At 40.3% G+C, this 14,732-nt stretch overlaps 1 protein-coding gene across 4 annotated transcripts in view; it reads right to left on the bottom strand.

Annotated features, from left to right (window-relative positions):
• Fam120c (family with sequence similarity 120 member C) overlaps nucleotides 1-14,732 on the bottom strand; it is a 156,971-nt gene that overhangs the window by 47,815 nt on the left and 94,424 nt on the right. For all 4 annotated transcript variants that reach the window (XM_063280060.1, XM_039100523.2, XM_063280063.1 and 1 more), the window contains exon 10: nucleotides 1,719-1,968. In XM_063280060.1, coding sequence (XP_063136130.1) covers nucleotides 1,719-1,968 — 250 coding nt within the window. The remainder of the gene's footprint in view (nucleotides 1-1,718; nucleotides 1,969-14,732) is intronic.

Here is a 14,732-nt window from a genome sequence, read left to right as displayed (position 1 = left end):
TCTTTTTTTTAAACCTTTTTGAGACCACTGAGTGAAATCCCTAAGAACTGGGAAGAAGTATCTATCAATTAATCAGTAAAATACTGTGACAATAGTATAATAGCATAATAGTTGGAATATAACCCAACAATCTAGAAGAACATATATGAATGTGGGTAGATTAAAAACAACTGAATGGATGTAGGCATGTATGCCTATAATACAATCCACTAGGGATGCTGAACAATTTGAGCACAAAAGTTCAGACAAGCTTAGTAACATAGCAAGAGTCCATTTGTCCTGGATAGCTTTATGCCTACTTGACACAAGCTAGAATTATCTGAAATAAGGGAACCTTAGTCAAGGAAATGCCTCCATAAGATCCAACTGTAGGGCATTATCTTAATTATGGGGAATGGGAAATGTCCAGCCCATTGTGGGTGGTGCCACTCTGGGTTGGTGGTCCTGGATTGTATAAGAAAGCAGACTGAGAAAGTCATGAGGAGCAAGCCAGTAAGCAGCGCCTTCCATGGTCCTATTAACTCCTACCTCCAGGTTCCTGCCCTGTTTGAGTTCCTGTCCTGGCTTCCTTCAGTGATGAACAGTGATATGGAAGTGTAAGCCAAATAAACCCTTTCCTCCCCAACTCGCTTTGGTCATAGAATTTTGTCACAGCAACAGTACATCAATGCATATCCTAGTGAAGACAAGGGATCATAAACTGAGACTATCCATATAACAATCATTCCTAAGGCATCATTATGATAAATAAGACCAAATAAATTAAAATTCAAAGAAAGAGAGAAAGAAAGAAGGAAGGAAGGAAGGAAAGAAAGAAAGAAAGAAAGAAAGAAAGAAAGGAAGGAAGGAAGAAAGGAAGAAAGAAAGAAAGAAAGGAAAAAAGATAAGCAACAGAAAGATATGTAAAGTAAGCTAAGGTCAGAAAGAAAGATGCCACATGCTGTTTCACCCTATCCTAGCTGGTAATTTGTGCCTATGTGTATTTAGGTGGAAGTGAATGTACGTACAGTCAAGATACCAGAAATGGGTCTATGAAGGGAGGAACAACAGAGGCTCTAAGAGGAACAGAATAGTAGAACACGTGAAGTGAAGATGGAAAAGGGGAAATGGGAGTTAACAAGGAAGGAGAAGCACAGAGAGGCAAGAGAGAAGGCATGAGGGAGAGAATCAACCAAAACAAAGGATGCATAAAAAGAGGAGGAACCTTGATAATTGGTGAAGTAATAAAAAAAAAGGAAAAATAAACAATGAACAAGGACTGTTGGCAAAAAAACATAAAGATCAAACAAATCAGGGCTGGAGAGATGGTTAAATGTTTAGCAGCACTCTGCTTTTCCAGAAGACCCAGAGTCTGATTCCCAGCACCCACACAGTGGTTCACAATTAAGTCTGACTCAGGTTCCAGGGGATGCAAAGCCTCTCTGGCCTCTGGGTGAACTGCATCCACATGGTACACAAACATATTTTCAGGCAAACACTCGTCCACAAAAACTAAATGGCTCTATAATATTTTTAAATAAAAAATTGAATTCATGTATGTCCAAATGATGACATGGGATCACAAACTGGGATTACCCATATAACAATCATTCCTAATGTTTCTGAAGGCTAAGGCTAAGTCAAGCACAAACTATAAAATCTCTTCACCTTGAAATGCTATAAGAAAACACTTAAGGAAGAGGTCAAAAAGGAAAGTAGGAGCGTGTTGTACAGCTTACCGGAGTACACAGCACATGAGTAGCAGGTGGGTGGGAACATTAGCTGGATTGAGCATACTGGGAGTGTCTGACTTCATACAGGCCAGGAAAGCCCTCATCCTCCTGTTCTTGTCCTCAACTGCTTTGCCTAACCAGAGCTTCTTGAGGTTTGGGCAAGTCCATTCCCGAAAAGTGAGTGCAGATACCAGCTCGGGGGTCTGAGGTGATTTCCCTTTATATGCAGACCACTCTTTAAGGATCACAGAAGGAACTGAAAAACAGAAAGTCCGGAGAAGTAGGCTCCAGAGAGGCTGAACATTACTGTAGCTGCCTACAATTTGCACTTCAATATCTTTTCATTTTTGTCACTGTAATTGTAATTGTTAGCACTAATAAATCCTAGGAGCCACAAGCATTTAGTAGACAGCTGATACCTAATTATCAAATTAATTCTCATAAAGATCCAGAAAAGGGAATAGTCACCACAAAATTTTTACAGAACACAGTGCTTACTTTGCAGAAGAAAAAGTCAAGATCCCATCCCACAGTTTTGAAAATACTTTGAAACTTGTTTTTAAGTAGATATACCAGACTAGACAAAGAAAGACATCCAAGGAAGAATTATGTGAATACTTGGTTTCATAATAGATTATAGGATATTTAATTTTGAGTCCTCAATCAAAACCCCCAAATCTTAGAAATTTTGCAAGTTTAGCACATATTGGGGACTAGCCTATGTATTAGAGACTGTCTCTGAAAACCAAAACCCTAAGTCCTTCAAATCCAGCATCAATTAGATTTACAAAGGTGAAAATGCAGTAGACAATCATGGCATCTGGCACAGCTTGGATTCCTAATTTGTGGTCTGTTAAGTGAGATGTGTTGTGGTAGTGACTCAATCATCCAGTTGAGGTATTTTCTCTCATTTCCCACTTTTTGGAGAGATTTTTTTTATCATGAAGTATGTCAAATTACGACCAATGCTTTCTCCTATATCCATTGATAAAACCATATGATTTGTTTCTTTACCTTATTTAGACAGTAAGTTAATTTTAAATAAAAAGTTAAAGTTAAATATTAACCTTGCCACAACAGAATAAACCCTACTTAGAAAAACAAACAAAAACCACTACTTGCTTTGGTTTTGTTTGAAAATTCAAAACCTCAGTGGTGTTTGTGTGTGTGTGTGTGTGTGTGTGTGTGTGTGTGTGTTCTGTGTTGTTAAATTCTATTAATATTTTTGTTTCTTTGTTTTTCTAAGACAGTAGCATGACACACAGCCAAAGCTAGTCTTGAACTTTCTATGCAGATGATATAGGCTAATATTTAAAGAATTTTCATAAAAAAAGAATTTTCATATCCACATTGTCTTAAATCTATTTGGGTTGCTATAAAAAAAAGCAGCAATGGCAGATACACACCTTTAATCCTAGCACTGGGATGTAGAGACAGGTGAATTTCTGTGAGTTCAAGTTCATTCTGATCTACATAGTGAGTTCTAGGCTGGTGAGAGCTATACAGCGAGACCCTGTCTCAAAACCCTATAGGCTAAAGAAATGGCTTATAAACTACAGATACCTATTTCACAACGTTCTAGAAGCAGGAAAGCAAGAGCAGAGAGCTACATCTGGTAAGGGCCTGCTTTCCAGTTGACAGACAGCTATTTTCTTAAATTTCCACATGGCAGCTCTCTAGGGTTCCTTTCACAAAAACACAAGTGCTACTCATGAATGTTATCTTATAACCAACCAATGAGGGCTTAGGTTTTCAACTAATTAATGTGACAGGTATGAGAAAGCCTATAGCATATACTGACTAATCTAGGATGTACTCATATTGACATACTGACAACCTAGGATGTGCTCATAATGATGTGACTATTCTTTTTTATTGAATTTTTTATTTACATTTCAAATATTATTCCCTTTCCAGTTTCCTATCCATAAGCCCCTCCCCTCTCCCTTCTTCTATGAGGGTATTCCCCCACCTAAATACCCACCCCTTCTTGCCTCCCTGCCCTGACATTCCCCTACATTGGGGGGGGGTGGCTCCAGCTCTTGGTATGACCAAGAGCTTCTCCTATCATTGGTGCCCAACAAGGCCATCCTCTGTTTCATATGCAGCTGGAGCCATGGTTCTGTCCATGTGTGCTCTTTGGATGGTGGTTTAGTCTCTGGGAGATATGGTTGGTTGGTATTGTTGTTCTTATGGGGTTGCAAACCCCTTCAGCTCCTTCAATCCTTTCTCTAACTCCTCCAATGTGGACCCCATTCTCAGTTCAATGGTTGGCTGTGAAAATTCGCCTCTGCATTTGTCAGACTCTAGTAGAGCCTCTCAGGAGACAGCTAGATCAGGCTCCTGTCAGCATGCACTTCTTGGCATCCATAATATTGTCTGGGTTTGGTGGCTGTATGTATATGGGCTGGATCCCGAGGTAGGGCAGGCTCTGAATGGCCATTCCTTCAGTCTCTGCTCCAAACTTTGTCTCCATATCTCCTCCTATGAGTATTTTTGTTCCCCTTTAAGAATGACTGAAGCATCCACACTTGGGTCATCCTTCTTGAGCTACATGTGGTCTGTGGGTTGTATCTTGGGCAATCAGAGTTTTGTGGCTAATATCTACTTATCAGTGAGTTCATACCATATGTGTGTGTGTTGTGACTGGGTTACCTCGCTCGGGATATTTTCTAGTTCCATTCATTTGCCTATGAATTAGAGAGTAAGACTACCATTTTAGTAATGGTACTGTTTTTTTTTTTTGTTTCCTATTGTTCAGCTTTATGGTTATTCATTTCCTATGAATTACCTGAATTAATTTTAGAATCCTATATTGATTTATTTATAATATTGATTTAGATTGTTATTTCTGTCTTTTTGTTGTTTTGAGACAGTGTCTTCCTCTATAAACCAGGTTGGCCTTAAAACCAAAGATACGCTGTCTCTGTCTCTTAAGTGTTGGGATTAAAGGTGTGTGCTACCATATATTTTGGCAGGAACAAGAAGTTGAAACCATAACTTTAAGCATACTAAGTGCATGATCAACCATAGTTATATCCCCAGCTACATTATCTGTATAATTTAATATCAGTAATGTATATTTAAAAGATATACAAAGAAAAAACAGAGATATAGCTCTGTGGCAGTGTGTATGTTTGGTATCCACGAGGCCTTGTTGAGTCTTTAGCATTAAAACTAAATAAGGAAATAAGTAAATTATATTAGTAGATATTGACATTTTGTCAGTTTAAATGGACTCCACTTACGACTGTCTAAAATATATTCTCTTTAAGAAATGTTTATTTGTTCAGTTAGTATGTGTTTGGAGTGGGTACATTCATACCACAGTCTGCCCATAGAAGTGGTTCTCTGTTTCTACCATATGAGTTCTGGGACTCAAACTAAGGTTGTCATTGGTAGCAGGCCTTTAGCTGCTAAGCCATCTCCCTGGCCCTAAATGGCTTCTGTATATACGCTGAAAGTGTTGTAATTTTTATCCCAGTAAATGCAATTTGGAAATTCCAAAGGTGTCTATTATATTTATCAATTATTTTTTGTCTTTTTTTTACTGTTTTTTTCTTCTTTTCTGGTATTCCAAGACTTATTCTTTTACCATTCTCTTTTGGTATCAACTGCCTTTAGCCATTTGGCTTGTAAAAAATTAACCTAGTTCTCCTTTATTACTAAAGAATCTTATTTGAAAAATAATCATATGTTGCTATGGTGGTTTAAATGAGAATGTTTCCATAGGCTCATATGTTCGAATGTTTGGTCCCTGGTTAGCGACCTGTTTCAGGAGGATGAGGAGGTATGGCCTTGTTGGAGAAGGTATCTCAGTGGGGATGGGCTTTAAAGTTTCCAAAGACTCTTGCCATTCCCATGGGCTCTCTCTTTGCCTCCTGCTTAAAGATAAAGATGTTCTGGCCACTATGCCTTTGTTCAACCAACACCATCATGAACTTTAATAATTCTTTGAAAACGTCAAGCCCATTTATTTTATAGGTTACCTTGGTCATGATGTTTCATCACGGCCTATACCCAGAAGATACTCTACCATACCACAAGGACACGTGCTCCACTATGTTCATAGCAGCTGTATTCATAATAGTCAGAAACTGGAAGCAACTCAGATGTCCATCAACCAAAGAGTGGATATAGAAAATGTGGTTCATCTACACAATGGAATACTATTCAGCTATCAAAAAAGTACATTATGAATTTTCCAGGCAAATGGGTAGAACTAGAAAATATCATCCTTAGTGAGGCAACCCAGACCCAAAATGACATGCATGGTATGTACTCACTGATAAGTGGATATTAGCCATAAAGTACAGGCTACCTATGATACATTCCATAGACCCAAAGAAACCAAATAACAAGTAAGGCCCAAGGGAGGATGGTTAAGTCTTTCTCAGAAGGGGAGATGAAATAGATATTGGAGTTGGATGGAGGGAGTTAACTGTGAGAGAAGGGTGTTGGGGAGGGAGTAGGACATGGGGGCAAGGAGGGATCAGGTATAGAGAGAGCAGGGAAGAGAGAACTGAAATCAGAGGTGGGAGGAAGGAGCAATCTCTAGGACATGCCAGAGACCTGAGATAGTTGGAAGCCCAAGGGTGTCTATGGGGGCAATTCCAGAAGAAACTCTTAGCAGTAGGGGATATGGATCCTGAAGTGGCCACTTCCTGTAGCCAGGCAGGACTCCTAGTGGAAGGATAAGGACAGCATTTCACAACATCTTTGACTTAGAATGTGTCCTGCTACAAGATGTGCAGGGACAAAGATTGAACAGAGATGGAGGGAAGGGCCAACCAATGACTGGCCCAAATTAAGATCTATCCCATGGACAAGAACCAATACCTGACACTACTAATAATACTCTGTCATGCCTGTAGACAGGAGTCTAGCATAACTGTCCTCTGAGAGGCTCCTGCAACAGCCAATGGAAAGAGATGCAGAGACTCACAGTCAAACATGAGATGAAACTTGGGGAGTCTTGTAGAAGAGTTGTGGGAAGGACTGATGGATCTGAAAAGAATCCAGACTCCACAGGAAGACCAAGATTCAACTAACCTGGACCCCTGGGGGCTCCCAGAGACCGAACCACCAACCAAGGAACAAACATGGGCTGGGCCTAGGTCCCCTGCACATATGTAGCAGATGTGCAGCTTGGTCTTTATGTGGGTCCTCCAACAACTGGATCTGGGGTTATCCCTGACTCTGTTGCCTGCCTATGGATCCTCTTACCCTAACTGGGCCACCTTGCCACCTTGTCTGCTTTCAGTGTGAGAGTATTTGTTCCAGTCTTTCAATGATTTGATGTGCAACTGGCAAGGGTTTTAATTTGGTTATTGTGGGGTTGGTTCTTTTTGTTATTGTTTATTAAATTTGCATTTGATCCTTTAAATATTGTTTTTTAATTTTAAAATGTTATGGTGTGTGTGTGTGTGTGTGTGTGTGTGTGTGTGTGTGTGTGTGTGTGTGTGTGTGAAGATCAGAGAAGAACATTCAGGAGTTGTTCTGTCTTTTCACCATGAGTTCCAGGGATCTTCCCTTTTATCGACTGAGCCATCTTGCTGGATTTCTATGTTCAATTTATTTTGAGTATGTCTTTAATTGTTTGTCAAAAAACCTTTTTCTATGAAAGTTGCTTTGAAATTCTCTAATTAGCTTCGTGGTGTTTGTTTTCTTTCTAATCTGTCTGAGATCTGCACTTGAAAACTTCATGATTCTTGGTATGATAAAGAATTTTCAGTTTAAGTCCAAACATGTGAGTTTTAATTTATTCTCATCTTATATTTGGGCAGGCATTCTGTGACTGTTGTAGTATGTGAAGGTGGGCATGCATTGCTGGCGGGTGTAAGAGGTAAGAGTATGCTTTGATTTCTCATTTGACCTTTCCTGACACCTCCTCAACAGGATCTGGTAAAGCAATACATTTCATTATAGCCTGCGAGTGGAAGATAGTTGTAAGGTTTTTCTTGGTGACGGTAAGGGTGAGGGTGAACCACTATTTCTTTTGTGGTGTTTGGCTCAAGTAGAGCAGTTTTTATGTAAAAATAAAAATAAGTCTGTTACTAGGTTGGCTTACAGGCAGAGAGTATTGGTCTACAGTGGTTCATACTTCCAGTTTCCCTGTCAGCGTGTGTAATATCCAGTCTGTGATATAAAGATTAAAAGCAAATCCAGAGAACTCACTGCTCAAGCATTCCTAGGGCCCAAGGTCACCACCAAACAGTCTCTACTTTCTAGAGTATCTTATGGTGCTTTCCCCTACATACAATGTTCTAGAATATTAGTTATACTTAGCAAGAAGAATAAGGAAAGTATATCTAATTTACCTTCACAGAAGTAGAAACCCACGAGATTCTTTTGAATATACTAATTTGACTAAGTCATTCTATAGTTTAAACAACCTAATAATGTCCACTACCAACAGCATCATATTCTAAAACAAAAACCTCACTGAGGAAGACAGACTATGAGATAAAGTCCTACATTGTCAAAGTTCATCACTGTAATTTCTTTTTATTAACTTGAGTGTTTCTTATTTACATTTGGAGTGTTATTCGCTTTCCCGGTTTCCGGGCAAACATCCCCCTAATCCCTCCCCCCTCCCCTTCCTTATGGGTGTTCCCCTCCCCATCCTCCCCCCATTGCCGCCCTCCCCCCAACAATCACATTCACTGGGGGTTCAGTCTTAGCAGGACCAAGGGCTTCCCCTTCCACTGGTGATCTTACTAGAATATTCATTGCTACCTATGAGGTCAGAGTCCAGGGTCAGTCCATGTATAGTCCTTAGGTAGTGGCTTAGTCCCTGGAAGCTCTGGTTGCTTGGCATTGTTGTTTATAAGGGGTCTCGAGCTCCTTCAAGCTCTTCGAGTTCTTTCTCTGATTCCTTCAACGGGGGTCCCGTTCTCAGTTCAGTGGTTTGCTGCTGGCATTCGCCTCTGTATTTACTGTATTCTGGCTGTGTCTCTCAGGAGCGATCTACATCCGGCTCCTGTCGGCCTGCACTTCTTTGCTTCATCCATCTTGTCTAATTGGATGGCTGTATATGTATGGGCCACATGTGGGGCAGGCTCTGAATGGGTGTTTCCTTCGTTGTCTGTTTTAATCTTTGCCTCTCTATTCCCCACCAAGGGTATTCTTGTTCCCCTTTTAAAGAAGGAGTGAAGCATTCACATTTTGATCATCCGTCTTGAGTTTCATTTGTTCTAGGCATCTAGGGTAATTCAAGCATTTGGGCTAATAACCACTTATCACTGAGTGCATACCATGTGTGTTTTTCTGTGATTGGGTTACCTCACTCAGGATGATATTTTCCAGTTCCAACCATTTGCCTACGAATTTCATAAAGTCATTGTTTTTGATAGCTGAGTAATATTCCATTGTGTAGATGTACCACATTTTCTGTATCCATTCCTCTGTTGAAGGGCATCTGGGTTCTTTCCAGCTTCTGGCTATTACAAATAAGGCTACTATGAACATAGTGGAGCACGTCTCTTTTTTATATGTTGGGGCATCTTTTGGGTATATGCCCAAGAGAGGTATAGCTGGATCCTCAGGCAGTTCAATGACCAATTTTCTGAGGAACCTCCAGACTGATTTCCAGAATGGTTGTACCAGTCTGCAATCCCACCAACAATGGAGGAGTGTTCCTCTTTCTCCGCATCCTTGCCAGCATTTGCTGTCACCTGAGTTTTTGATCTTAGCCATTCTCACTGGTGTGAGGTGAAATCTCAGGGTTGTTTTGATTTGCATTTCCCTTATGACTAAAGATGTTGAACATTTCTTTACATGTTTCTCAGCCATTCGGCATTCCTCAGCTGTGAATTCTTTGTTTAGCTCTGAACCCCACTTTTTTAATAGGGTTATTTGTCTCCCTGCGGTCTAACTTCTTGAGTTCTTTGTATATTTTGGATATAAGGCCTCTATCTGTTGTAGGATTGGTAAAGATCTTTTCCCAATCTGTTGGTTGCCGTTTTGTCCTAACCACAGTGTCCTTTGCCTTACAGAAGCTTTGCAGTTTTATGAGATCCCATTTGCCGATTCTTGATCTTAGAACATAAGCCATTGGTGTTTTGTTCAGGAAATTTTTTCCAGTGCCCATGTGTTCCAGATGCTTCCCTAGTTTTTCTTCTATTAGTTTGAGTGTATCTGGTTTGATGTGGAGGACCTTTATCCACTTCGACTTAAGCTTTGTACAGGGTAATAAGTATAGATTGATCTGCATTCTTCTACATGCTGACCTCCAGTTGAACCAGCACCATTTGCTGAAAATGCTATCTTTTTTCCATTTGATGGTTTTGGCTCCTTTGTCAAAAATCAAGAGCCCTTAGGTGTGTGGGTTCATTTCTGGGTCTTCAATTCTGTTCCATTGGTCTATCTGTCTGTCTCTGTACCATATACCATGTCTCTGTACCAATACCATGCAGTTTTTATCACTATTGCTCTGTAATACTGCTTGAATTCAGGGATAGTGATTCCCCCTGAAGTCCTTTTATTGTTGAGGATAGTTTTAGCTATCCTGGGTTTTTTGCTATTCCAGATGAATTTGCAAATTGTTCTGTCTAACTCTTTGAAGAATTGGATTGGTATTTTGATGGGGATTGCATTGAATCTGTAGATCGCTTTTGGTAGAATGGCCATTTTTACTATATTAATCCTGCCAGTCCATGAGCATGGGAGATATTTCCATCTTCTGAGGTCTTCTTCAATTTCTTTCCTCAGCGTCTTGAAGTTCTTATTGTACAGATCATTTACTTGCTTGGTTAAAGTCACACCGAGGTACTTTATTTTATTTGGATCTATAATGAAGGGTGTTGTTTCCCTAATTTCTTTCTCGGCTTGTTTCTCTTTTGTGTAGAGGAAGGCTACTGATTTATTTGAGTTAATTTTATACCCAGCCACTTTGCTGAAGTTGTTTATCAGCTTTAGTAGTTCTCTGGTGGAACTTTTGGGATCACTTAAATATAATATCATATCATCTGCAAATAGTGATATTTTGACTTCTTCTTTTCCGATGTGTATCCCCTTGACCTCCTTTTGTTGTCTGACTGCTCTGGCTAGAACTTCAAGAACTATATTGAATAAGTAGGGAGAGAGTGAGCAGCCTTGTCTATTCCCTGATTTTAGTGGGATTGCTTCAAGTTTCTCTCCATTTAGTTTAATGTTAGCAACTGGTTTGCTGTATATGGCTTTTACTATGTTTAGGTATGGGCCTTGAATTCCTATTCTTTCCAGGACTTTTATCATGAAGGGGTGTTGAATTTTGTCAAATGCTTTCTCAGCATCTAATGAAATGATCATGTGGTTTTGTTCTTTCAGTTTGTTTATATAATGGATCACGTTGATGGGTTTCTGTATATTAAACCAGCCCTGCATGCCTGGGATGAAGCCTACTTGATCATGGTGGATGATTGTTTTGATGCGCTCTTGGATTCGGTTTGCCAGAATTTTATTGAGTATTTTTGCATCGATATTCATAAGGGAAATTGGTCTGAAGTTCTCTTTCTTTGTTGGGTCTTTGTGTGGTTTAGGTATAAGAGTAATTGTGGCTTCATAGAAAGAATTCGGTAGTGCTCCATCTGTTTCAATTTTGTGGAATAGTTTGGATAATATTGGTATGAGGTCTTCTATGAAGGTCTGATAGAATACTGCACTAAACCCATCTGGACCTGGGCTCTTTTTGGTTGGGTGACCTTTAATGACTGCTTCTATTTCCTTAGGAGTTATGGGGTTGTTTAACTGGTTTATCTGTTTCTGATTTAACTTTGGTACATGGTATCTGTCTAGGAAATTGTCCATTTCCTGCAGATTTTCAAGGTTTGTTGAATATAGGCTTTTATAGTAAGATCTGATGATTTTTTTGAATTTCCTCTGAATCTGTAGTTATGTCTCCCTTTTCATTTCTGATTTTGTTAATTTGGACACACTCTCTGTATCCTCTCGTTAGTCTGGCTAAGGGTTTATCTATCTTGTTGATTTTCTCAAAGAACCAACTTTTGGTTCTGTTGATCCTTTCTATGGTCCTTTTTGTTTCTACTTGGTTGATTTCAGCTCTGAGTTTGATTATTTCCTGCCTTCTACTCCTCCTGGGTGTATTTGCTTCTTTTTGTTCTAGAGCTTTTAGGTGTGCTGTCAAGCTGGTGACATATGCTCTTTCCTGTTTCTTTCTGCAGGCACTCAGAGCTATGAGTTTTCCTCTTAGCACAGCTTTCATTGTGTCCCATAAGTTTGGGTATGTTGTACCTTCATTTTCATTAAATTCTAAAAAGTCTTTAATTTCTTTCTTTATTTCTTCCTTGACCAGGTTATCATTGAGTAGAGCATTGTTCAATTTCCACGTACATGTGGGCATTCTTCCCTTATTGTTATTGAAGACAAGCTTTAGGCCGTGGTGGTCGGATAGCACGCATGGGATTATTTCTATCTTTCTGTACCTGTTGAGGCCCATTTTTTGACCAATTATATGGTCAATTTTGGAGAAAGTACCATGAGGAGCTGAGAAGAAGGTATATCCTTTTGGTTTTAGGATAGAATGTTCTATAAATATCTGTTATGTCTATTTGGCTCATGACTTCTCTTAGTCTGTCTACGTCTCTGTTTAATTTCTGTTTCCATGATCTGTCCATTGATGAGGGTGGGGTGTTGAAATCTCCTACTATTATTGTGTGAGGTGCAATGTGTGTTTTGAGCTTTAGTAAGGTTTCTTTTACGTATGTAGGTGCCCTTGTATTTAGGGCATAGATATTTAGGATTGAGAGTTCATCTTGGTGGTATTTTCCTTTGATGAATATGAACTGTGCTTCCTTATCTTTTTTGATGACTTTTAGTTGAAAATCGATTTCATTTGATATTAGAATGGCTACTCCAGCTTGCTTCTTCTGACCATTTGCTTGGAAAGTTGTTTTCCAGCCTTTCACTCTGAGGTAGTGTCTGTCTTTGTCTCTGAGGTGTGTTTCCTGTAGGCAGCAGAATGCAGGGTCCTCGTTGCGTATCCAGTTTGTTAATCTATGTCTTTTTATTGGGGAGTTGAGACCATTGATGTTGAGAGATATTAAGGAATTGTGATTATTGCTTCCTGTTATATTCATATTTGGATGTGAGGTTATGTTTGTGTGCTTTTCTTCTCTTTGTTTTGTTGCCAAAACCATTAGTTTCTTGCTTCTTCTAGGGTAAAGCTTGCCTCCTTATGTTGGGCTTTACCATTTATTATCCTTTGTAGGGCTGCATTTGTAGAAAGATATTGTGTAAATTTGGTTTTGTCATGGTATATCTTGGTTTCTCCATCTAGGTTAATTGAGAGTTTTGCAGGATACAGTAACCTGGGCTGGCATTTGTGTTCTCTTAGGGTCTGTATGACATCTGTCCAGGATCTTCTGGCTTTCATAGTTTCTGGCGAAAAGTCTGGTGTGATTCTGATAGGTCTGCCTTTATATGTTACTTGACCTTTTTCCCTTACTGCTTTTAATATTCTTTCTTTATTTTGTGTGTTTCCTGTTTTGACTATTATGTGACGGGAGGAGTTTCTTTTCTGGTCCAATCTATTTGGAGTTCTGTAGGCTTCTTGTATGCTTATGGGTATCTCTTTCTTTAGGTTAGGGAAGTTTTCTTCTATGATTTTGTTGAAGATATTTACTGGTCCTTTGAGCTGGGAGTCTTCACTCTCTTCTATACCTATTATCCTTAGGTTTGATCTTCTCATTGAGTCCTGGATTTCCTGTATGTTTTGGACCAGTAGCTTTTTCCACTTTACATTATCTTTGACAGTTGAGTCGATGATTTCTATGGAATCTTCTGCTCCTGAGATTCTCTCTTCCATCTCTTGTATTCTGTTGGTGAAGCTCGTATCTACAGCTCCTTGTCTCTTCTTTTGGTTTTCTATATCCAGGGTTGTTTCCATGTGTTCTTTCTTGATTGCTTCTATTTCCATTTTTAATTCCTTCAACTGTTTGATTGTGTTTTCCTGGAATTCTTTCGGGATTTTTGCGTCTCCTCTCTATGGGCTTCTACTTGTTTATTTATGTTTTCCTGGAATTCTTTCAGGGATTTTTGCGATTCCTCTCTGTAGGCTTCTACTTGTTCTCTAAGGGAGTTCTTCACGTCTTTCTTGAAGTCCTCCAGCATCATGATCAAATATGATTTTGAAACTAGATCTTGCTTTTCTGGTGTGTTTGGATATTCCGTGTTTGCTTTGGTGGGAGAATTGGGCTCCGATGATGCCATGTAATCTTGGTTTCTGTTGCTTGGGTTCCTGCGCTTGCCTCTCGCCATCAGATTATCTCTAGTGTTACTTTGTTCTGCTATTTCTGACAGTGGCTAGACTGTCCTATAAGCCTGTGTGTCAGGAGTGCTTTAGACCTGTTTTTCTGTTTTCTTTCAGCCAGTTATGGGGACAGAGTGTTCTGCTTTCGGGCGTGTAGTTTTTCCTATCTACAGGTCTTCAGCTGTTCCTGTGGGCCTGTGTCTTAAGTTCACCAGGCAGGTCGCTTGCAGCAGAAAAGTTGGTCTTACCTGTGGTCCCGAGGCTCAAGTTTGCTCGTGGGGTGTTGCTTATGAGCTCTCTGCGGCGGCAGCCACCAGGAAGATCTGCGCCGCCCTTTCCAGGAGCCTCCGTGCACCAGGGTTGCAGATGGCATTTGGTGTTTTCCTCTGGAATCAGTAATGTGTACAGAGTGCAGTCTCTTCTGGTTTCCCAGGCGTGTCTGCCTCTCTGAAGGTTTAGCTCTCCCTCCCACGGGATTTGGGTGCAGAGAACTGTTTATCTGGTCGGTCCCTTCAGGTTCCGCTGGTGTCTCAGACGCAGCGGACCTGCTGCTCCTGGGCCCTCCTCTACGGGAACCCAGAGGCCATATACAGTTTCCTCTTGGGCCAGGGATGTGGGCAGGGGTGGGCAGTGTTGGTGGTCTCTTCCGCTCTGCAGCCTCAGGAGTGCCCACCTGTCCAGGCGGTGAGGTTTCCCTCCCACGGGGTTTGGGAGCAGAGAGCTGCTGCCAGCAGGGATCCGCCAGTTTGGGACTCCCGCTAAATACCCAT

Source organism: Rattus norvegicus, chromosome X, assembly GCF_036323735.1.
Source record: "Rattus norvegicus strain BN/NHsdMcwi chromosome X, GRCr8, whole genome shotgun sequence".
Taxonomy (NCBI): domain Eukaryota; kingdom Metazoa; phylum Chordata; class Mammalia; order Rodentia; family Muridae; genus Rattus; species Rattus norvegicus.
The sequence above is the reverse complement of the archived record's forward strand: the minus strand, read 5'-3'. Positions and strand labels throughout refer to the sequence as shown.